The following is a 26,093-nucleotide window of genomic DNA, read 5'->3' on the forward strand; positions in this document are numbered from 1 at the left end:
TTTCAGATAGGACACAAAAAACACCATCTATAAGAGAAAAAAAGGATAAATTTCACTTTCTCGGAATTTAAAACTTCTGCTCTGCAAAAAACACTATTAAGAGAATAAAAAGTTATTTCCTTTTGTCACTGCAGCAACAGCTGTATGTCCAAGCTTCATAAGAGACTTGCCTCTAAGATTCTCCACTGTGGCAAAAAGATGGTCTGGCTAGACCCTAACAAGACCAACGAAATCGCCAATGCCAACACCTGCCAGCAGATTCGAAAGCTGATCAAAGATGGGCTGATAATCCCAAGCCCCTGACTGTCCTTTCCTGGGCTTCATGCAGGGAAAACACCTTGACCTGCCAGGAAGGCAGGAATATGGGCATAAGTAAATGAAAGGATACTGTCAATGCTCAAGTGCCAAAGAATAAGTTACCCTGGATGGGGAGGATGCGAATTCTGCATCAGCTGGTCAGAAGATACTGGGAATCTAAGAAGACTGGCCACCACATGTATCACAGCCTATACCTGAAGGTGAAAGAGAACATGTTCAAAAATACACGGATTCTTATGGAACACATCCACAAGTTTGAGGTCTAAGACCAAGGAAGCATACAAATATATTCACCTGCAGTCCAAGAAGGTTCATCAAGGCTCTGTCCAAGGAGGAAGAGACAAAGAAAAAAAGCGCCCCCATCCTCCTTGTCTGTACTCAGTGGCCTCAGCAATTACATAGACCAATCACTCAAATAAAACAAGTCTCTTTTTTTTCCTTAAGAAAGTGAAAAAGAGAATGAAAAGACAAGCCACAGATTGGCAGAAAATATTTACAAATCAGGTATCAGACAAAGCACTTGTATCTAACTCTCAAAACTTAAAAACAAGAAAAGAAACAATGCAATTTTTTAAAACGGGCAGTTTAAAAAAACTCTGCAGTTTAAAAAAAATAAAAACAATCCAATTATAAAATGGGCAAAAGAGATAAACAGATATTTTTCCAAAGAGGAGATTTAGGTGACAAATAAGCACGTGAAAAGACTTCCAACATCCTTAGCCATTGGGGAAATGCAAATTAAAGCCACACTATTTCACTATACACCTATTAGAACAGCTAAAATAGGTGCGTAATGAACAGCTAAAATAACAAGTCATGGTAACACCAAGTGGTGACAAGTATGCAGAGAAGCTGGCTCTCTCGTACATTCCTGATGGGAATGTAAATGGTACAGACACTCACATACACTTACTATACGATCCAGCAATCACACCCTTGGGCATTTATCCCAGAAAAATGGAAACTTATGTGCATACAAAAATCTGTTCTTGAATGTTCCTATTAGCCCTATTTATAATAGCAAAATACTGGAAACAACTCAAATGTCCTTTAATGAGTGAATGGTTGAACAAGCTCTGGAACACCCATGTAAAGCAATTATCACTCTGCAATAAAATGATGTGAACTATCAAGGCATGCAACAACCTTGATGAATGTCAAGGGCATTATGCTTAGTGAAAACAAAGCCCATCTCAAAAGGTTACATGCTATATTATTCCATTCCTATAACGTTCTCTAAATGACAAAACTATAGAAATGAGAGAACAAATTAGGAGTAATCAAGGGAAAGAAATGGAGATGGGGGAGGCAGGGGACACAAATACAAAAAAGTAACATAAGGGAGTTCTTTGGTGGTGAGGGAGCAGTTCTATATCTTGATTGTGGTGGTGGTTACACAAATCTATACATAGGATAAAATTGCACAAAACTAAACACAACACACACACCACACACACACACACACAAATGGATACAGGGTTTTGGGGGGTTTTTTAATGCCAAAACCTGAACAAGGTCTGTAATCGAGTTGACTGTAATGTACCAATGTCAGTTTTCTCATTTGAATGTTTGTATTAGTTTGCTAGGGCTGCCACACCAAGTACCACAGACTGGGTAGCTTAAACCAACAAAATTATTTTCTCTGCCAGGTGCAGTGGCTCACGCCTGTAATCCCAGCACTTTGGGAGGCCGAGGAGGGTGGATCACCTGAGGTCAGGAGTTGGAGACCAGCCTGGCCAACATGGTGAAACCTTGTCTCTACTAAAAACACAAAAAATTAGCCAGGCGTGGTAGCAGGCGCCTGTAATTCCAGCTACTTGGGAGGCTGAAGCAGGAGAATTGCTTGGACCTGGGAGGCAGAGGTTTCAGTGAGCCGAAATTGCACCACTGTACTCCACTCTGGGTGACAGAGCAAGACTCTGTCTTGGGGGGAAAAAATTATTTCCTCACAGTATTGGAGTCTGGAAGTCCAAGGTCAGCAAATTTTATTCCTCCTGAAGCCTTTCTTCTTGGCTTGCAGATGGATGTCTTCTCTCTATGTCCTCACGTGGTCTTCCCTCTGTATCTGTGTCCTAATCTCTTTTTTTTTTTTTTTTTAAACAGGGCCTCTCTTTGTCACCCAGGCTAGAGTGCAGTGGTTCAAGCAATCCTCCCACTTCAGCCTTCCAAAGTGCTGGGATTACAGGCATGAGCTAATGCACCCGAACTCCTCTTCTTATAAGGACACCAGTCATATTGGAGGGACCATCTATTTGACCTTATTTAACCTTAATTACGTCTTGAAAGACCCTATCACCACATACATTCTGAGGAAGGTGGGGTTAGGACTACAACATATGAGTTTGGGAGGAAGACGATTAGGGCCATATGATACTGTACTACAGCTATATGTCACCACTGGGGGAATAGTCAAAAGCGCATGGATCTCTTTGCACTATGTGAACAACTTCCTGTGAACCTATAATTATTTCAAAATAAAAAGTTGGCCAGGCATGGTGGCTCACCTGTGTAATCCCAGCACTTTAGGAGGCTGAGGCGGGCCAATCACTTGAGGTCAGGAGTTCGAGACCAGCCTGGCCAACATGGTGAAATCCCGTCTCTACCAAAAAACATAAAAATTAGCCAGGTATGGTGGTGCGCACCTGTAGTCCCAGCTATTCAGGAAGCTGAGGTGGGAGGATCTCTTGAACCTGGGAGGGGGAAGTTGCAGTGAGCCGAGATCACACCACTGCACTCCAGCCTGGGCAACAGAGACTCTGTCTCAAATAAAATAAAAAAAAGTCCGGGCCCAGTGGCTCACACCTGTAATCCCAGCACTTTGGGAGGCCGAGGTGGGCAGATCACCTGAGGTTGGGAGTTCAAGACCAGACTGACCAACATGGAGAAACCCCATCTCTACTAAAAATACAAAATTAGCCAGGCGTGGTGGTGCATGCCTGTAATCCCAGCTACTTGGGAGGCTGAGGCAGGAGAATCGCTTGAACCTGGGAGGTGGAGGTTGCCGTGAGCCAAGATTGCGCCATTGCACTCCAGCCTGGGCAACAACAGCAAAACTCCATCTCAAAAAAAAAAAAAAAAAAAAATTTAAACAGTGGGGAAAAGATGTAAAGACATTACATCAAAGAATATATATGAATGGCAAATAAGCACATGAAAAGATGTTTAGCATAATTAGTCATTAAGGGAAATGCAAATTAAAACCAAAATGAGAAATCATTGCATGCCTATTATGATAACTAAAATTAAAAATACTATTAATACCTAATGCTGATGAGAATACAGAGCAACAAGAACTCTCATAATTGCTTGTGGGAATTCAAATTAATACAGTCACTCAGGAACAGTATCTTATAGTTACACATACACTTATCACATGACCCAGCAATCCCACCTCTAGGTATTTATCCTAAAGAAGGAAAAGTATATTCACACAAAAACCTGTACATGTTCACAGCAGCATTATTCATAATGGTCAAAACAACCTAAATGTCCTTCAACGGGTAAATAGATCCACAAGATGGGATACTGCTCAGAGATAAAAGGGACAAATGATTGATACACGCCACAACATGGATGACTCTGAAATGCATTATGCTAAGTGAAAGAACCTAGTCTCAATAGGTTACATACTTTATGATTCCACTTACATCACACTCTGGGAAGGGCAAAACTATAGCCACTTCGGCTTTCTTTCGGTTACTGTTTGCATAGGTTTTTTTCCATCCCACCTTCAACCTATTTGTGTCTTCGAATCTGAAGCATGTCTGGTGAAAACAACAAATAGGTTTTGTTTTTCTTTTTCTTTTTCTTTTTTTTTAGACAGAATCTCACTTTGTCCCCCAGGCTTGAGTGCAGTGGCACGATCTCAGCTCACTGCAGCCTCGAACTCCTGGGTTCCAGCAATCCTCCTGCCTCAGTCCCCCAAGTAGCTGGGACTACTGGCATGCGCCACCATGCCCAGTTAATTTTTGTATCTTTAGTAGAGATGGAGTTTCACCATGTTGCCCATGCTGGTCTCGAACTCCTGAGCTCAAGTGATCTGGCTGCCTTGGCCTCCCAAAGTGCTAGGATTACAGGTGTGAGCCACCGTGCCTGGCCAACAAATAGTTGAGTCATATTTTTTAGCCCATTATGTCAGTCTCTGCTGTATAATTAGAGCGTTTGTTTGTTTGTTTGTTGTTTGTTTGTTTTTGAGATGGAGTCTCGCTCTGTTGCCAGGCTGGATGGAGTACAGTGGTGCCATCTTGGCTCACTGCAACCTCCACCTCCCAGGTTCAAGCGATTCTCCTGCCTCAGACTCCCAAGTAGCTGGGACTACAGGTGCGCACCACCACGCCCAGCTAGTTTTTGTATTTTTAGTGGAGACGGGTTTTCACCATGTTGGCCAGGATAGTCTCAATCTCTTGACCTCATGATTCGCCTGCCTTGGCCTCCCAAAATGCTGGTATTATGGGCGTGATCCACCATGCCCGGCCGAGGGTTTAACCCACTTACATTTAAACTGATGAGGTAAGATTTACATCTGCCATTTTGCTATTTGTTTTCTGTCTTTCTTATTCTTCTTCTTCCATTGCTACCCCGTTCTTCCTTTCCTATATATATTTTTTGAGTTGTTTTCTTGGTGGTTGTGCTGGGGATTACAATAACATCTTAGCTTTTAACATCTAGATTGGATTAATGCCAAATTAATTTCAATTAATACTAATGTAACTTAATTTCAATTTTCTCCCATTTAGTTCCATTTCTCCCCGCCCCTTTGTGCTCTTACTGTAATACAAACTACATTTTTAAACACTGTACACTCATCAATGCAGATTTTTTTGAAAACAGTTTTCAGATAAAATTCACAACCATACAATTCATCCATTTAATGTGTACAATTCAACTTTTTAAAATATATTCATAGGTATGTATTACCATCAGCACAGTCCATTTTAAAACATTTTTATCACCTAAAATAAAAAATTAAAAAGGCCAGGTGCAGTGGCTCACACTTGCAATCCCAACATTTCGGGAGACCAAAGCAGGACTATCACTTGAGGCCAGGAGTTTGCGAGCAGCCTGAACAACATAGCAAGACTCCACCTAGTCCAGCTACTCAGGAGGCTGAGGCAGGAGTTCAAGGCCACAGTAAGCTATGATCATGCCATTGTACTCCAGCCTGGGTGACAGAGCAAGACTCTGTCTCTTAAAAAAATGAAAATAAAAATAAAAACTGTTCTCTTTAGCTATCATCCCTCTTCCTCAATTATGCCCAGCCCTAAGCAACCACTAATCTGCTGCTTTCTGTCTCTGCAGTTTTGCCTAATCTGGATATTTCATACAAATGGACTCATACACTATATGGCCTTTGTCACTGGCGTCTGGCATCTTCTACTTAACATAATGTTCTCAAGGTTTATCCATGTTGTAGTATGTATTTGTACTTCATTCCTTTTTTCTTTCTTTTTTTCTTTATATATATTTTTTCAGACAGTCTTACTTTGTCTCCTAGGCTGGAGTGCAGTGGCACCCTATCAGCTCACCACAACCTCTGCCTCCCAGGTTCAAGTGATTCTTGTGCCTCAGCCTCCTGAGTAGCTGGGATTACAGACACGCATGACCACGCCCAGCTAATTTTTGTATTTTTAGTAGAGATGGGGTTTCACCACGTTGGCCAGGCTGGTTTCGAACTCCTGATTTCAAGTGATCCACCCCCCTCAACTTCCCAAAGTGCTGGGATTACAGGGGTGAGCCACCACGCCCAGCCTTTACTTCATTTGTGAAGGATGTTTTGCTGGATTTAGAATTCTTAGTTGACAGTCTTTTTCTTTCTTTTGGATATTTCTTCCCACTCCTTTCTCCTCCACCACCCCAGCCACCATGGTTTCCAATAAGAAGTAAGCTGTTAATATTACTGAGGATTCCTTATACATGATGAGTTGCTCCTCTCTTGCTGCTTTCAAGATTTTCTTTGTCTTTGGCTTTTGACAGTTTGATTATAATATTTCTAGATGTGGATATATTTGACATTGTCCTGCTGAGAGTTCATTGAACTAAAGCAAAAGTATAAAAACAGGAAATAGATCAGTGGTTGCCTAGGGTTGGAGTGGGAGAAGGATCTGAATACAAAGGGACAGCATAAGGGAATTCTTTGGTGTGTTGCTTTTTTTTTTTTTTTTTTTTTTTTTGAGATGGAGTCTCGCTCCGTCGCCCAGGCTGGAGTGCAGTGATGCGATCTCGGCTCAATACAACCTCTGCCTCCCAGGTTCACGCCATTCTCCTGCCTCAGCTTCCCGAATAGCTGGGACTACAGGCACCCACTACCATGCCCAGCTAATTTTTTGTATTTTTAGTAGAGACGGGGTTTCACCGTGTTAGCCAGGATGGCCTCCATCTCCTAACCTCGTGATCTGCCCACCTCGGCCTCCCAAAGTGCTGGGATTACAGGCCTGAGCCACGGCGCCCAGCCCTTTGATGTCTGTTTCTATGAGGGTGGTGATAGTCAATACAAGAATCTATGCATGTGACTCATAGAACTGTACATCGAAAAGGTGAATTTTTATCATATGCAAATTTTTTAAATGCCAATAAATGAAAATCGATAATTTTTGTTTTTTTTTTAGATGGAGTCTCGCTCTGTCACCCAGGCTGGAGTGCAGTGGCATGATGGCAGCTCACTACAACCTCCACCTCCCGGGTTCAAGCGATTCTTCTGCCTCAGCCTCCCGAGTAGCTGGGACTACAGGCACATGCCACCACACTTGACTAATTTTTGTATTTTTAGTAGAGATGGGGTTTCACCATCTTGGCCAGGATGGTTTCAATCTCCTAACCTTGTGATCCGCCTGCCTCGGCCTCCCCAAGTGCTAGGATTACAGGTGTGAGCCACCGTGCCTGGCCAAAAATTGATAATTTTTAAAAATACATAGTATGTTCACTCAATGCTGAATATATATTTTTATTTTATTTTTTTGAGGTGGAGTTTTGTTCTTGTTGCCCAGGCTGGAGTGCAATGGCATGATCTTGGCTCAAGCAACCTCTGCTTCCCGGGTTCAACTTTGTACCTCAGCCTCCCAAGTAGCTGGTATTACAGGCACCCACCACCAAGCCTAGCTATTTTTTTTTTTTTGTATTTTTAGTAGAGACGGGGTTTCTCCATGTTGGTTAGGTTGGTCTCAAACTCCTGACCTCAGGTGATCTGCTCACTTCAGCATCCCAAAGTGCTGGTATTACAGGCGTGAGACACCACACCTGGCGTGAACATATATTTTTAAGTGAACACCCATGTACTCTCACCCAGGTAAGGGAAAAGCATATTGTGAGCATTCGAGAAGCTTCCTATGTTCTTCTCCCTGAATGTTGCTGCATTGCTCCCCCATAGAATCAATCACAATTCTAAATTTTATCATAATCATGTCCTTGTTATTTTTTATCTTTTTTTGTTTGTTTCTTTGTTTTTGAGACAGGATCTCACTTTGTTGGCCAGGCTGGGATGCAGTGGTGCAATTCCTGCTCACTACAGCTTCAACCTCCTGGGTACAAGCGATCCTCCTGCCTCAGCCCCTCAAGTAGCTTGAACCACAGGCACACACCACCACCACCACCAGCTAATTTTTGAATTTTGTTTTTTAGAGACCAGGTCTCGCTGTGTTGCGCAGGCTGGTCTTGAACTCTTGCACTCACACAATCTTCTCGCCTTGGCTTCCCTCACTGCTGGGATTACAGATGTGAGCCACTGTGCCCAGCTGTTCTTTATCTTTTTATCATTCATGCATCACTAAAAAATGTAATTCTTTTCCTTTTGCATTTTGCTTATTTACTCAGAATTGTTTTGCAAGAATCATCTATGTTGTGTGTACTAGTTTACTTATTTTCATTCTTGTATAATTCGATTGCACAAATATACCATATTTTATTCTTCATTCTTTTCTCCTTTTTTTTTTTTTTTTTTTTTTTGAGACAGGGCCTCACTCTGTTGCCCAGGCTGGAGTGCAGTGGCATGATCACTGCTCACTGCAGCCTCAACCTCCTGCTGGGCTTGTGATCCTCCCAGTTCCTCCTCCCACATAGCTAGGACCACAAGTAGGTGCCTTCATGCCTGGCTAATATTTGTATTTTTTGTAGAGATAGCATTTTTCCATGTTCCCACACTGGTCTTGAACTCCTGAGCTCAAGCAATCCACCCACCTCAGCCTCCTGAAGTGCTGGGATTAAAGGTGTGAGCCACCATACCTGGCCTCTTCATTCTATTTTTAGTGGTCATTTGGATTTGTTCCAATTTGGATCTATTTCAAACAAAACTGCTATGAGCATTCATGTACATGTATCTTTTGTATATTTGCAAGAGTTTCTCTATGGTATATATTATATATCTAGGAATTGGGCATGTGTGCCTTTAATGCTACTAGATTATGCTGAGGTGTTCTCCATCTTCTCATACCACACATGTCAAACGGAATGCAAGAGCAAATACCTCTAATGACATGTGGTACTGACACAGGTAAGGGTTTACTAGAGGAAACTTCCAGGCAAAGAGTTGAAAAAAATGTATATGATGCCCCAAATTCCCTTTATCCAAAAGGAAGCTTGCTTAGGTCAGGCAGGGCTAAACTCACTGTTGAAAGAGTTCCAGGAGAGTGGACCCCTTTTCATGACACTACATATTTATGAAGGCTAGCGAGGGCTGGGGGCACCTGGAAAACTAGCAACAACAGATGAAGATCTCTGGCCATGGAAATGTCTTAGCTGTAAATCAGGAGAATCCAGAGCTTGGACATCACTTGGGGAGCTCACATGCCAGTTCAGTCTTGTGAAACGCATGTTCACATCTTTGCCCATTATTATATTGGGTTATTTATTCTTCTTGGGGTTTGTCAGGATTCGTGTACCTGTGAATTAGTGTCTTTCATCAGTTCTGAAAAATTCTGTTAGCATCTCTTCAAAAGTTGCTCTTGGACTGGGCACGGTGGCTCACGCCTGTAATCCCAGCACTTTGGGAGGCCGAGGTGGGAGGATCCCTTGAACTCAGGATTTCAAGACTAGCCTGGGAAACATGGCAAAACCCTGTCTCTACAAAAAATGCAAAAATTACCTGGGCATGGTGGTACATGCCTGCAGTCCCAACTACTTGGGAGGCTGAGGTGGAAGGATTGCTTGAGTCCAGGAGGTTGAGGCTGCATGCAATGGGCAGTGATCACGCCACTGCACTCCACCCTATGTGACAGAGCGAGACCCTGTCTCAAAAATAAAAAATAAAAAGTTGCTCTTGACTTTGGTGGCGGCTAATGCCCATAATCTCAACACTTTGAGAGGCTGAGGCAGGAGGACCACTTGAACCCAGGAGTTTGAGACCAGCCTGTGCAACACAGGGAGACCCCATCTCTACAAAAAATACAAAACTTAGCTGGGCATGGTGGTGCATGCCTGCAGACCCAGCTACTCAGGAGGGTGAGGTGGGAGGATCACCTGAGTCCAGGAGGTAAAGGCTGCAGTGAGCTTTGATGACTGCACTCTGGGTGAGAGTGAGGCCCTGTCTAAAAAAAAAAAAAAAAAAAAAAAAAAAGCTGTCTCTCACCATTCTTCTCTCTTCACTTGTCAGTTTTTCTTCCATGTCTTTTAACATCTCTTCAATATTTTCTATCTCTTTCCACATTTTCCTCTATCTCTCTCTGTCCTTTCCCCAGAAAGGATATTCTCTTCTGACCTAACTTCTAGTTCATTAATTCTCTCTTTAACTCTCTAACCCACTATTATACACACCCATTCAGTTTTTAGTTTAGGTTATTGTATTTTTATTTGTAGAAATTGTTAGGTTATATAGATATAGATATATAGATATAAATATATATTTTTTGAAACGGGAGTCTCGCTCTGTTGCCCAGGCTGACTGCAAACTCCACCTCCAGGGTTCAAGCAATTCTCCTGCCTCAGCCTCCTGACTAGCTTGGATTACAGGCACCCGCCACCATACCTGGCTAATTTTTGTATTTTTAGTAGAAACAGGGTTTCACCATGTTAGCCAGGCTGGTCTCGAACTCCTGACCTCAGTTGATCTGCCTGCCTCAACCTCCCAAAGTGCTGAGATTACAGGCGCAAGCCACAGTGCCTGACCCAAATAGCTCATTTTAAAGTTTTTTTTTTCTCTAATCTGTGGAGGCATCTTGTATGACTTTTATTTTACACAATGTGAACATAGTTATTTTATAATCTGTAACTGGTGATTCAAATTTATTAAATCTTTGTAGGTCTAGATCTCCTATTTGTTACTGCTGCCTCATTTCCTTGATTTTTGATGTGATGCTTATTGTACTTAAAAAATTATTTGTATGACAATTGAGTAACAAGTTTACTGACGTAAAATTCTTGGTTCATTTTAAAAATTATGTGTCACATGTAACAGACTGACCGATATAAAATTCTCTGTTCATTTTACAAACAGTATTCCCTAAAGTTGTACAACACTGTGATCCTACTCATGGATATTCTACAATATTTCAGATAACACAGGCTGACCAGCCAGGCACGGTGGCTCACGCCTGTAATCCCAGCACTTTGGGGAGCTGATCACCTGAGGTCAGGAGTTTAGCCTGGCCAAAATGGTGAAACCCTGTATCCACTAAAAATACAAAAACTAGCTGGGCATGGTGGCACACGCCTGTAATCCCAGCTACTCTGGAGGCTGAGACAGGAGAATTACTTGAACCTGGGAGGCGGAGGTTGCAGTGAGCTGAGATTGCGCCAGTGTGCTCCAGCCTAGATGACAGAGCTAGACTCTCTTGGAAAAAGAAAAAGAAGGAAAGAAGGAAGGGAAGGAAGGAAGGAAGGAAGGAAGGAAGGAAGGAAGGAAGGAAGGAAGGAAAGAAGGAAAGAAGGAAGGAATATAGAGAGAGACTGGCCCATTTAACTTCATTTTAACCTCTCTTTGGCTTGACTTCCTATAATGTAAAGGCTGGAAAGCTAAAAGCTAAATATCCCAGCTTCTTTTCTATCTGGCATTCCTCGTGTAATCTAGGTCCTGTCAAACAGATGCACTGGCCCTAAACTTGGAGCTAAGAATGGGCAAAAGGAGGTGGCAACCACATTCAGGGAGATCAGATTTTCTGGCAGTCATGGTAGTGGAGCTGTATGGTTTCTTTGGTACAAATATGAAATGTTCTGGCGTCTAGTCCCCAGTATCTTAGTTGCCAAATATAAAGCAATGGTGAAAGTGATTATTTCTCTAGGAATATTCCCATGACATACATGGTTGGGGATTCCCTCTTGCCGTTGTTGACATTGACTGTAACGTTTCCGGTTATGAAGCATCCAAGTCCGGTTTCCATCCCTCCTGGAGAGTGTGCGAGCTTCCTAAGACCCTTTAATCAATCCCTTTCTGCTTATTTAGAGTGCTATTTAGAGTGGATTCTATCATCTACACCTAAGAACTCTTATATCCAGTGAAACCAAAATAGAATCCAAGAAACTGTAGAACAAACTCAAGAATACAATATGAAATCTTAGACAAAAAAGCAGGCAAAGTTAAACTATGATGTTAGATATGAGGATAGTGGTTACTCTTGACAGACAGGGGTATTGACTGGAAGGATAAACAAAGGGAGAATTTTGGAGTGCTGGTAGTATTGGGGTTTTTTAAACCTGGGTTATGGGTGCCTGAGTGTGCTCTGTCTGTGTACATTTATATGGCTGTGAACTTATATGCACTTTTCATTATATACGATAAACTTCAATGAATTAAAAATCTGTTTTTGAAAAATAACACTATATAAGTGGAGGTGAGGGGAAAAGGTGCAGGGAAATTTGGCACTAGATCCTTCATGGTGATTAATGGATATTGACGATGTGTGGGAGAGACAGAGACATCTCAAGAAACAGTGCAAGAGCCAAGTAGTAGGCAGAACTTACATGGCAAAAGACTGCATGATGTCTTTATGCCTGATTTTGCCTATTAGTATTTGCCCCATTCCTGTCCTTGGAAGCTCTACTCTGAATGACAAGGGGGTTGGGAGACTACATTTTGTAGGCTTCCTTGCCAGCTGAGTTACTGTTAGATTTTGCCAGTGGACTTCATAGGTCAGGGACTAGAAAGTGGGAGGAAATGAGAAACGATCCTGTTTCTGGCTCTAGCCATGGCAGGTGATTGCTTGTGGTTGCAAGTAGTCACAAGTGATTACAAGCCTCCAGCACCATCAGCAAATACAGGTTATAAGCACCAGACCAAGAGTGCTATCCTGATTTCTGGGTAAAATTCCCTTCCTTTTTCTCATCCAGCTCTTTTTTGTTTATTTTGTTATGGCCATCCAGGTTGGAGTACAGTGGCGCCATCATGGCTCACTGCTGCCTCTGCAGCCTCCACCTCCCAGGCTCCAGTGATCCTCCCACCTCTGCCTCCCTCAGCCATGCGCCACTGCACCTGACTATGTTTCTTATTTCTTATTTTTGTAGAGGCGGGGTCTTGCTGTGTTATCCAGGCTGGTCTCAAACTCCTGGGCTCAAGCAATCCTCCCACCTCAGCCTCCCAAAGTGCTGGGATTACAGGCATGAGCCACCACACCCGGCCTCATCCAGCTCTTCCAACACCTTCCTATCCAATTTCCAGCATTAAATTTCCCTCCACTTTAAATGCCTAGAATGGGTTGTTTACCTGGCAAGACACAGACTGATACACAACTTCCCCTTCAGTCTGATAGAAACTCAGCAAAGCCTATCAGTTATCAATACTCTGAGAATGGCTGAAGCAAATTCAAACGTTCTCAGCTGACCCACCTTTGGCTGACCCTCCTCCTTGGAGCCATCCCTATCCATAGTCCACACCCTGCCCACCTCCCGCCTGAACTTCTAGAGCCACTACCTCTATTGCATCCTTGACTGCCCCAGTCCTGTTGATCTGCAGTGCTGTATTTCACGTGTGCAGCTCCTCTGCACTCTCACGGCACCTGGCTTCCACCCTAGCATGCCTCACAATGTACTGAACTGTCCTTTCCCTTGACTAGAAGCCCCAGGAGTTTGAGTGCAGGCACTGCTGATCCTGATTCCTTGCACACCTGGCAATGAGCAGGTGCTTACAGAATGCCTGGCAGCAGCGTAATGGTACCTGTAGCAGAAGCTGATGAGCAGAAATGAGTTGCTCTGCCAGGCCCTTGGTTCAAGAAGAGCCCAGGTGGGATCCTCTTTTCACACAATGTGTCCAGAAGCCAACTGATGAGTGTGCAAGTGTGCAAAATAGGAACTGAGGGGTGGGCTGAGGCCCACCCCAGGGAGAGGACCTGGGGCATAGAGACAACACGAAGATGAGCTAAGGTGCCTGGTAGCTTTAATGAGCACCTTTTCCTCACTTTGTCCCTCCCTCTCTACTCTTCCCCTTCCCATCTTGACAGGTCCAGCCTGCCCTAAGGCTCTTAAACCGCAGGTATCAATCCTTCTGTCCCCTTAGCCGCTCCAGGCGCCTGCGAAGGTCCGGGGGCACCTTGGCCCCAGCTGCCAGCAGCTCGCGCAGTCTCTGTTTGGGAGTCTTGGTGAGCACGAAATTGCAGGGGAAGGGGCCCTCTTCAAAGGTGACCCGACAGTTCCGTGTCACTGAATGGTAGCCCTCGGCACTGGCAGTCACCATGTAGTCCCCCGGGGTCAGCAGACGCCAATAATCCCCGCCCCACGCTGAGGAGAGTGAAGGGCACGATCAGGACCCAATCAATGATCCTCTGCTTCTTCCCAAGCCTCCAGGCCTCCAGCCCCTTCCCTTGCCCTCCCGGTCAAACACACCCGTGGTCACGTCATGGTTAATCCCATCCACGGCAATGACAGCATCAGCAATCCCAAGCTCCGTGTCCTTGTCCCGCACCACTCCTGCAATGCCCACGCGCACCTGTGTGGGAAGAGGTTATCAGAGCCCTTCCCCTTCTGCAGGATAACATGCCGTTTAGTTAACTTGCTGGCTCTGTTGCCCTGCAAACCTGATCAAAGTGGTAGGTCTACTATGTTCCTAGGTGACACTACTTCTGGAAAAAAAAAAAAGAAATCTTGATTGATAAATCACATCTGGACTAAGAAAACGACAAATGCCTGTTAGGAAGGCTTATCTATCCTTGGGCTTTCCCAGATTATTGGGCTTATCTTTGGTAGACCCTTTGGAAGCTCTGCTTATGGAGCCATTACAAGGGTTATGAGCTCCATGAAACATGAAGCTTCTATGCCAGGACAGCTCCTGCACCTGCCTCACATGAGTCTCTCCTGAGGATAGCTCTGGGGCAGCGCCATGGACCACCACCTAGACTGCAGTGGAGGCTCCTCCCACCGGCTCTAACACGATGCCACGCTGCCAGCAAACTGCACTTCCTGTCCTGTGTGCTTCCAAGACAATCTGATACCAAGCATGGCCCATGGCATCTTGTGAGTCTGAATGCTCAGCTGGACCTTAGAAGAACCCCTGGTAGGAGCTGTAGCCTAAATGGACAGCAGGAGTGATTCAGGCAGGCTCGGGGCTGGGATGCAGATCCGACCTGCTCCAGGTAGGTGAGGAGGGCGTCTTTGTTGTTCTCCCACTCCTGGGGCAATTCATTCTCATGAGGGAACTTGTCACAGGACAGCTCTACAGTGACCTCAAAGCAGTTGGTGTGTAGGTAGCTGAAGTCATTCATGCCTAAGGGTACCACAGACACTGGTGCCTAAGCAGGCAAGATGCAGTCCCATCCTCCCGCTACCCTCCCTTCTCTGAGGGACACTTCAGGGTGGGAACAGACGCCAGCACTGTACGCGACCGCAGAATGTCTTATCAGGGCAGGGGTTACGGGGCCAGGGCTAACTCCACCCTCAGGCACATACTCCCGGGGACTGTGTGCCAGTCAGCCCCGTTGATGATGTTGCCGTGCACGGAGAAGTCCTGGCTGTGGCAGGGTCGTCGGCTGGTGTCCTGCATGGCCAGATTACTGCCAGCATAGACAGTGCTGAGCCAGCGAAACACAGCATCATCTGGTGTGGGCGTGAGCTCGCGGGCAGCCCACGGGGTGCGAGTCATGTCGAATGGGTAGGACACCACGAGCTCACCCCCGTGGAGGTTGGCACTTAGCACAAAGGGGATCCGCTTCATCCACTTGATTACTGCTCGAGTTTCAGGAGCCACCTGGATGGGGCAGGTCAGGAGGGGCAGGAGACAGAGACAAGGTGCCCCCCCCCGCCCACAGCCCTCCACTGCCACCTTCAGAATACTCACGGTGGCATTGGGCAGGGTGTAGTAAGTGGGCAATGGCAGGTGATGATTGGGGACGATGTGGGGCACCTTCCCATCGTCCTGCGCTTCCCACAGTGGTGTGTTGAGGTCAGCAAAGTTATGGTTAAGGTCGATGCTCTGGTTGTTCCAGCGGCCCTCGGCCCAGCCCACCAGCTCTGAACCCTGCCAGGTAAGCAGCTTGTTCAAGTCGAGCAGGTCCAGCCACCAGGACAGAAGGACAGAGTGGCCCTCATGTTGGGTGGCCTACCCGGTGGTAGGCGATCTCATAGCCATCAGGGTTCATGGAGGGCAGCAGGTGAATGCGCATCTCAGTGAGCAGCCGGGTCACCCGTGGGTTCCCTCGCAGGAACTCATGGCACAGGAACTGCATCAGGAGCAGAAGCAACTCCCGCCCTAGGGCCTCATTCCCATGCATGCCAGCCACGTAGCGCACCTCAGGCTCCCCTGGGGACACATGGGGGCTTGCAGCGGGCTCGTGCCTGGGGCCCTGCCCTGTGCCTACCTCTCCCCACTCCCCTTGCCAGTACCCAGCTCATGCTCCCCAGGCTGGTCCGACATTTCCATCACATACAGCTTCAGGCCCTGGTAGCTCTTCCCAATGCTGTAGATGCGGGTGATGTTGGGGCATTGCTCGTGTACCTGCTTCATCAGCTGGCAGGAAGAGTGTAGCATGGCATGAGGCATGGGAGGGGTACACCCAGGGGCAGATCACATGTGCCATGGAAAGACTTAAAAAGTCAGCGATGGCCCACACAGAGGGGGCATCCCATCATGGTACAAGAGGGCAGCGGCAGCAGAGCCGGGAGGAAGGGGCAAGACAGGGGGGCGCCATAATAAGGGAAAGTGGGATGGAGCTTAGGGGTCCACAGGAGAGAAGGCTGAGACATCAGGAGGCAGCAGGGGCATACAAGCGCAGTCACAGCAGGTTGTGCCCCGGTGGGAAGGGGACCTGAGATGGGTGAGCCCTCCTTCCCAGGTCATAGTGGTTATATCTGACCTTCCTCATGGCTTTGTAATTGTGATGCCGAAAGTCTAGAGGGTCAGAGGATCCCGACGCAGAGACCTCAAGGAATAGGTCATTGGGGTCTGGTGGAGATTGAGTTTATGGTAAAGGGTATGTCCACAGTGAAGGATGCACCCTGCATCCAGGCCCTGCCCAACCAGCCCTGGCCTGACTGCCCACCTGAGACTGGGCAGGCCAGGATCTCTGCCCGGAGGCAAGGCGCGCCTCCCTGGAGCCAGGTCTGGGGCAGCAGGCGAATGAAGCGGGCCACCTGGGGCTCTGGCAGGAGGTTCAGCACTGGAGTTTCTGGGTCTGAATTGGCAGGAAATACCTGGGGGCAGCAAATTCTCTGTTGTGGCTGCTCAAACCCCAGAAGCCTGGCCCAGGACCCAGGGAAGGAGCTCAGGCCTCGAAGCTCACTGTCTCCCCACCCCAGTGGGCTCAGCTACAGACTTGTACTGTGCATCAAACACAGACCCCAGCCCACAGCCCCTCCCAATGGACAGCCCTAGGCAGCCTTGCTCTCTGGGTTGGACACAGTTCATTAGACCAGTTTGGCCACATGACTCGGGGGAAGCCAATCCTAGAGCTGGTCAGGACTCCACATTGTAGCCTGGTGTAAAAGAGGTCCATGAGACACAGAAGTCAGAACCACGAGGAGGCAAGAAGTGATGTGGACCAGAGGCCCCAGGCCAGAAGGGGCATGTCAGGAGCAAGCTGTACCGTGAAGCAGCACCCACCCTGTGGTGGCATTATCTGGGGAGGATGTGGGCATGTCCCAAAGCAGCTGGCTCCCAATGGTGCCTGCCGCGTGCCACCCTCCTGACAACAAGCCCCACCCCCCTGAGAAGCCTAAGCTGGCATCTATTCCTTGTCCTCAGAGGAGCCTCAGCCTAGCCTGGACTGGGTGCCCAACTCCCAGCATGGAGGGCCCAGCCACAGTGGGACCACTCACTGCGTCCATCCCACTGCTGTGGTTCCTACTTCCCCACCAGGTCCGACTGTCATTGCTGAACTGGACCTTGTATGATGTGACCCAGTCATACCTGGCAGAGGTGGAGAGAGATCATCAGTGCCCCCAGGACTCCCACCCCAGTCCTTCTGTGACCTCCTGACCTAGGGTTAGTCTGCCTCACCTCCAGACAGAGTTCCTGCCCTGTGTGATAACACCCGAGAAGCGGGTGGGGTGCCCAGCATCCACCTGAAACCATGGATCAGTGTCCTGCTCCTCAGCACACCAGGCTCCATCATATAGATCACCGTCCTCCAGGCCTGACTGCAGACACAGGACATGGTGGTCAGGCCCAGGTGGACAGAGTGGGGCAGGCCAGGACAGAGAGGAGGCAGCAGAGAAGCTCCCAGGGGCTGCCTTCCCTACCCTGAGACCATAGCTCTGAGCCAGGATTACTGACCTGAATGTTGAGCCGTCCTCGGTGTGGTCCAAGACCAAAGGACTGGCTGCTGGATGCCTCAAGCCGGCTATCTGAAACTCGCAGGGACTCCAGACCCAAAGGAGGACAGCCTGGGGTGGGGATAGAGCAGTGAGACAGGACCAGAGGGAGGGTAGCCAGGGCAGGTGGGAAGCTGAGACTAAGCTTGCTCCTGTGCTAGGCAAGCAAGGGGCATGCCGGTGCCCATGAGGCCAAGAGCTGTGTTGGTAAAGTGCCCCAGGGGCTGCAAGTCTGGGCTGGGCCCCTGGAGAGGAAGTACCTGTTTCTTGTTTCTCAGCGGGGTTGAGGGTCCCTGCTGGAGTGGGGGTCACAAGGGGCCTGGCAGTCACCAGAGGGGTGGGACGAGTTAGCTTCTTCCGCTTCTTCATAATGACTTTTTTCTTCTTGATGACTCGAATCCGGACATGCTGTTCTGAGGTCCCTTGGGGTCCGAGAGGCACAGCATGGGGGAAAGGAAGAATGGTGAAACCCCGGATGGAAAGGTCTGCCAATCCAAGAAGACATGCGAGCCCACAGCAGGCCACACCGCCAGGATCTAACAGCCTTCGCATGACATCAAAGGCCTGCAATCTGACCCCAACCTGCCTCTCCAGCCACTTCCTTGGCTCCTCCTTCTCCTCCCTGATGTGACTACATGCTTGGCCAGCCTCCCCTCTGAACCTCTAATCCAATGGAGAGCTGCACCCAGCCTCTAGAAACTGGTTGGTTGCTCCAAAGAGCTGAGTCTGGCACTTTACCTTCAGGCCTCTGCACTAGCTATCCCCTCCCCTGTAATGCTACCCCTCGCCTCTGATTTTTTCACCTAATTCCCATTCTTCCTTTGCACCTCAGCCCAGATGCCTTTCCAAGGAGGCTTTCTTAGCTCCAGACTCAGCATCATGCCCCAAAACCCCTGTGCCGCTTCCATTGTTGTATCTGCCCTCTGGGCTCAGATGGCCTGTCCTGGAATCCATGTCTGCCTGGGTGTCGAGGCTTTCAGGGCTGGGCCTGCCCGCCTGCCCACCCGCCCGCCCTTCAGCACAAGGTTCTGCACAGGGCAGGTGCTGGGGATACCCATCAAAGCTCCACAGCTGCCTCCAGAACAGGCTGCCCATTTCCACATCTGGTGCCCCTGTGCCTTTGCCCGCCGCTTCCTTCTTGGCAGCCCTCTCTCTCTCTCTCTCCAGACTCTCCTGACTCGGGAACATCACCCTTCAAGACCGTCTTCCACTTGCCTCCTCTAGAAGCCCCTGAGTGCCATCCGCTTGCGCTCCTCCTCTCCTATTCCACATCTGGAAAGCTGGGAGGTCGGGCTGCCTTCCTCTCTCGCTCTGCCCCATCCTCCCGGCAGCCTCAGCGAGGGGCTCTCCCTTCTTTCCTTTTGTTCTTTCTCTCCAGCCCTCGCCTTCAAACTCTCTCCTACGCAGTCTTGCTCTCCACCTTGAGAGCTTTTGCCCCTCTGTCTCCCCTCCTGCCAGCTCTGGCCTGTTTCGTCTTTGGTGAAAAGGAAAGGTTTGGGGCTTGGAAGAGGCAGCATCCCACTGGCGCCTGTCCTGGGACTGCTGACTAGGTCTGGCAGGGAACCGGGGCTGCCGAGTCAGCAGCCATTGCTCCCAGCAGGGAGTTGAGGGAGTGTGAGTGTGTATATGTGTGTGTGCACTGTGAGTGTGTGTGTGTGCACTGTGAGTGTGTGCGCGCGCGTGCGCGTGTGAGTGTGCGTGTGTGAATGTGCATGAGTGTGAATGCGCGCGCGTGTGCGTGCAAGTGTGCGTGAGTGTGTGTGAATGTGTGAGTGCGCGCGCGTATATGCGCGTGTAAGTGCCAGCGTGCGTGTGGGGTGAGTGTGCATGAGTGTGAGTGTGCGTGGGTGTGAGTGTGCGTGTGCCCGCGTGTGTTAGGGAGGGGTCGCCCCACGGGGCAGGGGAGCCGAGCAGTCGGCTTGCGGGCGAGCGGACCGTCGGTCGGGGAACTCACCGTTAGCTGTCTCCGCCGGCGGCTGTGCCGGGCTGCTATGCGGGGCCGGGATCGAGCCTGGGACCTTGGTGGTCCCGGGCTGCGCGAGGCCCAGCACCGAGTTCCTAGGCGCCCCCAGAGCCGGGCCGACGGCCGGCGCGAAGGCGGCCAGGGCCAGCAGGAGCCCCCACATGGCGGGGATTCAGTGCCAGGGGCGCGCGGGCCGCGGCGGGTGGTGGGTCGGTCTCTTCCTGCCGAGTGCGCCGAGCCCCCCGCCCCTTCCTGCCCCCCGCCCCTCCGCAGCCTCCTGCCCGCCCACAGCCCGCTGCCCGCCTCGGACCTCGGAGAGGAGGAGAGGGCCGGGAGGAGCGAGCGGGGCTGACCTCCAAGGGGCCGCCCCAGGTCTCGGGACCGCCGACTCTGCCCTTCCTCTCCGCCGTCTGGGGCTAACCCGCCTCATTGGCGCGCTGCGCCTTTATAGTCTGCAAAGCCACACTGAAGAGACCAAAGATCACCTGGTGGCCATCAAGTCGACCAACAGGAGGCAAAGCCCCTTATCTGAGGAATTCAGAATAACACTTCCCTATTGTCTAAAGCCACATCTGGTACCAAGCTTCCTTCCCAAGAATTTATAAGTAACTAGAATTTCTGTACATTTCTGGAATGCGTGCACGTTAAGACCCATTGTGCAAACTTTGCTGACATCAAGGCACCAAAATATCGACAAATGTAACCATTTACCATGACCTAAGTGACTAATGTGGTCCAAATTACCCTGCAGTTCCCCGCAGGGAGCTCAGTCCTCTCTTGCTGAAGCGCCTACTGCGCTCTGCTGCAGCGTCCTTTCCATCTAATAAAACTTTCCTTTTCAAACCTATACTGTTGTTAATAAGTTATTTCACCACCCGGGAGCCAACCACTTCCCAGTTCCGGAGCTCTGACACTTCGCCTGGCATCTTGGTGGCCCATACGGGGACTTCGCTGGGATTTCCCTCTTCCTTTTACTCTCTGCTTCCTTCCACGGTCTGGTTCTTTACTCTTTGGGGAACTGACGGTCCTGGTGGAGGCAGCTCTTCTGTGGGATCCTGAAGCCCTAGAGAAGGGATACCTGGCTGTCCTTGCCCTTAGGGGTGAGGTACTGGCCAGGGCTCTTTTATATTTTCGGACTGCCAGTGAACCGGCTTGAGTTCTCGTTGGCAACTGACAGTTTCTGGCCAAGCGCCATCCCCCAGTGTTACCCCAAGGCCAAGACAAAAGAGCTATAGCCCGTCAGAGTGGCAGGACACTTTCATTTTAACACCCCGTAAGCCTTGTCTGGAAACGGTGGATCTCAATTCTACACAGGGATGCCTCAGGGATCTTGTAGTTCCTTGTCTAAACCCAACTTCGGTTCAATTAATTCAGTTCCATCCAACTCGCCCTTGGATTGCCTCCTTAAAAATGGTCCCATTGGTCTCATTTTGACCCACAAACTCTTAAAAATAAGCATATAAGGCTGAGCACAATGGCTTATGCCTGTAACCCCAGCACTTTGGGAGGCCAAGGCAGGCAGATCACCTGAGGTCCGGAGTTAAAGACCCCGACTCTACTAAAATACAAAAATTGGCCGGGCACAGTGACTCACACCTGTAATCCTAGCACGTTGGGAGGCCAAGGCGGGTGGGTCACCTGAGGTCAGGAGTTTGAGATCAGCCTGGTCAACATGGCGAAACGCTGTCTCTACTAAAAGTACAAAAAAAAAATTAGCCAGCGGGCTAATTATATGTGGCGGGCACATATAATCCCAGCTACTAGGGAGGCTGAGGCAGGAGAATCGCTTGAACCCAGGGGCGGAGGTTGCTGTGGGCCAAGATGGCGCCACTTCACTCCAGTCTGGGCAAAAGGGTGAAACAACGTCTCAAAAAAAAATACAAAAGTTAGCTGGGCGTGGTGATGCGCGCCTGTAATTCCACCTACTCCAGAGGCCGAAGCAAGAGAATCACTTGAACCTAGGAGGCGGGGGTTGCAGTGAGCCAAGATGGCGCCACAGCACTCCAGCCTGGGCAACAAAGCAAGACTCTGTCTCAAAAAATAAAAATAAAAAATAAGTAAGATTTTAAAAAGCATATACTTTTTTTTGTAATATTGCTTGGGTTCAATACAAGCTCCCTAATCAATCAATTTGGCCAATTAATGAAACTTGGGATTGCAATGTTATTTTACAACTTAACTGATTTTTTGCCGGAACCTTGGAAAGGATTCAGAAGTCCCATATGTTCAGGTCTTTGTTGCTTTATCCCCAAACCCAAACCCAAAATTACATACAAATTGTCATGTATGCTTCCAAGGAACTTCCTCCCTCCCCGATTCTGATGTCTTAGATGATCCTTCGTTTTGCCTATTACATCCTCCTCAACCTGCTCACTCTTCACCTACACCCTCTCCGTCTGCTCCATTCCCTAGTCAATCTCCCACCCACATACCCAAATACTTTCTCCCCTTCACATACTCTCAGGGGAGTCACATATGCTACTAGTACAGAGTCCTCAGAAAAATCCCCAAAATATTTTGCCTCTCCCTAAGGTGGCTAATGAAGATTTGGGAACAAGCCGAGTTCATGTCTCTTTTCTGATCATGTCTGATCTTTTGCAAATTCAATCCAAGTTGGGTTCATTTAGTCAGGATCCCTCTAAATTCATTCAAGAATTTCGGACTTTAACTGTCACCTTTGATTTAACCTGGCAAGATGTATTTGTGGTGTTAACTACCTGCTGTACCCACACAAAAAAAGTCACACGTGGTCTTTAGCGTGGGCAGATGAAGCTCATGCTCCCAATCCTAATAACAGAGCTGGGCAGAAGCTGTCCCCAACATAGAACCTATTGGCAATACCAGGCCACCAATTCTGGCCCAAACAGAGGTAGGGGCAGACAGAATCATATGGTAATTTCTCCGTTGGAAGGATTGAAAAATATATAATAAAACCTGTTAATTTTTCTAAATTATAAGAAATAATAGCTGGGCCCAGTGGCTCACACCTGTAATCCCAGCACTTCGGGAGGCTGAGGTGAGTGGGTCACCTGAGATCAGGAGTTTGAGACCAGCCTAGCCAACACGGAGAAAACCCGTCTCTACTAAAAATACAAAATTAGCTGGGCATGGTGGTGCATGCCTGTAATCCCAGTTACTCCGGCGGTTGAGGCAGGAGAATCATTTGAACCTGGGAGGTGGAAGTTTCGGTGAGTTGAGATTGTGCCATTGCACTCCAGCCTGGGCAACAACAGCGAAATTCCATCTCAAATAAAATAAAAAGAAATAATAATTTTGTATGTGTGAAACTATCTGAAAGCCCTGCCCTTTTCCAAGCTAGACTGGTGGAGGCCATGCATAAATACACAAATTGAAACCCCAGGGGCCAGGCGTGGTGGCTCACGCCTGTAATCCTAGTACTTTGGGAGACCAAGGCGAGGCGGGCGGATCACCTGAGGTCAGGAGTTGGAGACCAGCCTGGCCAACATGGTGAGACCCTGTCTCTACTAAAAACACAAAAATCTGTGGGCATGGAGGTGCATACCTGTAATTCCTGCCTTTTAATGCTTATATCTTCCAGCTTACGATGATTCCACCTATGGATGACTATGCAATCCCAATACCAGCCTGCAACAGCAACTTCTATTTTTCTTGGGGCCTCTTGATGAAATCTGGTCTTCCCTCCATGAACAAGTTTTTCATGACCCTTCATTCCATTCATGATAGAAAGCAAGAAAGGGAAAAATGCAACTAATCCTTTCAACACCCCTTTTTAGCAGGAAGTAGCCAGACAGACTGGACACCCCTCTTCACTGTGCCATTTTCCATTTCTTGGGATCCTAACAGACAAGTAGACATGAGCATGGAGAAATACAAAGGGTCAAAGGTTTGCCCAAAATATTTATCAGGGGGAAAATGAGGAGAGCAAGGATCACCTGGTGGCCATCAAGCAGACCATCAGGAGGCAAAGCCCCCTATCTAAGGAACTCAGAATGATATTTTCCTATTATCTAAAGCCACATCTGGTACCAGGCTTCTTTCCCTAGAATTTCTATACATCTTCGGAATGCACACATGTTGGAACCCATTGTGCAACCTTTGCTGTCATCTAGGTACCAAAATGTCTACAAATTGAATCATTTACTATGACCTACATAACTAATGTGGTCAAAATTACCCTTCGGTTCCCTGCAAGTGAGCTCAGGCCTCTCTTGCTGAAGCGCCCCGCTGTGCTCTGCTGTGGAGTTCTTTCCATCTAATAAAACGTTTCAAACCTATACTGCTATTGATAAATTCTTTTACCACCTGGGAGCCAACCATTTGTGGCTGCGGCTCCCGGGGCTCTGACACCCCGCCTGGCACACAACATTTCACTTAGCCCCTCGAGGCCCTTAGCCCGCAGCAGACATCTACTTTGTACTATGCACTATGCCAGGAGTTTCACACGTGGCCGCTTAATCAAACTTCATTTTACAAACTGGTAAACTGAGGCTCAGAGTGGCTAATGACTTGGGCGAGGTAGCAAAGCTGAGAACTTTGGGAAGGAAACTACAATCCGAGAGGAAAAGCTATCCAGAGCCAGAGGCCCCCTGTCAGGGCGGGTGGGACAGAAGGGGGAAAAGAGTGAAGGGAAAATGAGGCGGCAGGGGGCTAGGGGGCGACCCAGAGCCTGGAGAGAGGGCTGGTCCCGGAATCCTCCAGAAAGACAACCCAAGGGGACCAAGAAGAGGCGGCACGGCGGCGCTTCCCACCACCACCATCACCAACCCCGGCCCCGCCCCTCCTCTCCTTTCCCTTCCCTCCCCTACTCCTTCGCTCACTCACCCGGCTGCCACGTCCCGTCCCGGGGTTACATAACCCGGAGAGAGAAGCCTGAGCGATAGCCCGCGGGCTGGGGCTGGAGTGGAGGAGCCAAGGCTTGACGCGCGCCCTGACCTCCCCTCCAGCTCCCCGCCCCCAACCCGTGTTCTCCTCGGGCAGCCGGCAGCCCTGGGTCTGCCCAGATCCGGAGATGCCCTTCCCGTCCTCCCTCCAAGACCCCCTTTGGATCCTGCATTCCTGGTCATCTCTCCAAAAGGAAGGAAACGCGTCCAGCGGTGTGCCTTTGGCCAGCGCTTGGCCTTGGCAAAGGGCTCTCCAGGGAGATGCTCCCATCCCCACGAGAAGCGATGCCCAGAAGTGGCCCGCAATCCTCTGGCGTAAGCGGGGCCCTGCGCAAATTTTTTTTGCGGGGCCACTATCTATATAAATGATTTGAATCACCCAAAATCAGCTTGTCGGCACCATTCTGGCGGCCCACGTTCACACGAACCCCAGAAATAGCGCGCCGCAGTCTGGGACTGGGGTCCACCACCGGCAGGGACTGCCTCATAGGCACCGGTCCTGGAGCTCCTCGAGGCATCTGGTCTGCCCCACGCGCGCAGGGTAAAGAGCTAGAGGACCCCCGAAAGGGAGTGACCCCACAGGGCACGTGCAACTGGGTCCCGCGTCGGAGCGCCCTGCCTCGACGGCGCTGCCGGGTCCCAGGCACTGGATGGGAGGACAGAGAGGCATTCAAGGGAAGCGCTGCATAGCCGGGACTCCCTGGACGCCAGGCCGGGGCAGATGGGCAGCGCCGATGCTTCCTGAAGGTGGGAGGCCGCAGTCTGAACAGGTCCCGAGGGCTGCTAAGCCTCCCGCCAAAGCCCAATCTGGCCACCTCCAGGTCTCTGGTCCCCACACCCATCCATGTTTCTCAGGGGTTGGGAAGGAAGGACAGGGCACAAGAAACAGGACATCTCAGCCTCCTGAAGCCCACACCCCCTCCAAGCCGTTCCCCACACAGTAGGCAAATTTTGTCAAGTTCCTCCAGGCTTAAGCCCCCAGTGGGTTCACCTGCAAGGTCTTCAAGACCAAGTTCTTCCTGCCCACGCCTTTCCCATACCATCTGCCTCCCTATCCCCTGGCTCCCATCCCCCCAGTCACTCTGGCATTCTAGCTGCTCCTCCTAGGCAACAGCCCAACTAGCCTCCCGGCCTTTTAATTTGTGCATGGAATTTGCCTTCTCAGTCAGATTTCCTTTCAATATCACCTGCTCCCAAAGGCTTTCCCTGACTACCCTGACTAAAGCAAACTTTTTCACTTTACACACTCTATCCTCCCACCCGTTTAAATTATTGCCTTCAAGGCACTCAACACT

The 26,093-nt window shown here is 48.9% G+C and overlaps 1 protein-coding gene and 1 pseudogene across 2 annotated transcripts; one reads left to right on the forward strand and one right to left on the reverse strand.

The window, feature by feature from the left end:
• Positions 1–144: 144 nt before the first annotated feature.
• Positions 145–13,138, forward strand: LOC115838026 (annotated as a pseudogene).
• A 454-nt stretch (positions 13,139–13,592) lies between these two features.
• CPXM1 (carboxypeptidase X, M14 family member 1) lies at positions 13,593–20,159 on the reverse strand. Of its 2 annotated transcripts, none has more exons than XM_012511891.2 (14): positions 19,928–20,159; positions 18,234–18,395; positions 17,936–18,045; positions 17,660–17,799; positions 17,479–17,569; positions 16,704–16,854; positions 16,518–16,606; positions 16,048–16,171; positions 15,768–15,964; positions 15,503–15,682; positions 15,337–15,412; positions 14,793–14,932; positions 14,056–14,158; positions 13,593–13,950 (listed from the first exon to the last, which is right to left on the reverse strand). In XM_012511891.2, the coding sequence occupies exons 1-14, from the start codon at positions 20,097–20,099 to the stop codon at positions 13,709–13,711; spliced, it is 1,977 nt and encodes a 658-aa protein (XP_012367345.2). In that variant the 5' UTR covers positions 20,100–20,159; the 3' UTR covers positions 13,593–13,708. The 2 variants fall into 2 exon arrangements, with proteins under 2 accessions (XP_012367345.2, XP_003273469.4); XM_003273421.3 differs by having other exon boundaries at positions 15,115–15,412; positions 19,928–20,154.
• Positions 20,160–26,093: the final 5,934 nt, after the last annotated feature.

This window comes from Nomascus leucogenys, chromosome 13 (assembly GCF_006542625.1).
Source record: "Nomascus leucogenys isolate Asia chromosome 13, Asia_NLE_v1, whole genome shotgun sequence".
Classification (NCBI taxonomy): Eukaryota; Metazoa; Chordata; class Mammalia; order Primates; family Hylobatidae; genus Nomascus; species Nomascus leucogenys.

Bases quoted from the DNA above. Each gene is read 5' to 3' on its own strand.
- CPXM1 (XM_003273421.3), bottom strand. From the start codon at position 20,099: ATGTGGGGGCTCCTGCTGGCCCTGGCCGCCTTCGCGCCGGCCGTCGGC. The intron at 15,683-15,767 runs GTAGGCCACCCA...CTTACCTGGCAG, and splicing joins ATGAGATCGCCTACCACCGG to GGTTCAGAGCTGGTGGGCTG. The intron at 15,413-15,502 runs GTGAGTATTCTG...TGCCCCATCCAG, and splicing joins ACACCCTGCCCAATGCCACC to GTGGCTCCTGAAACTCGAGC.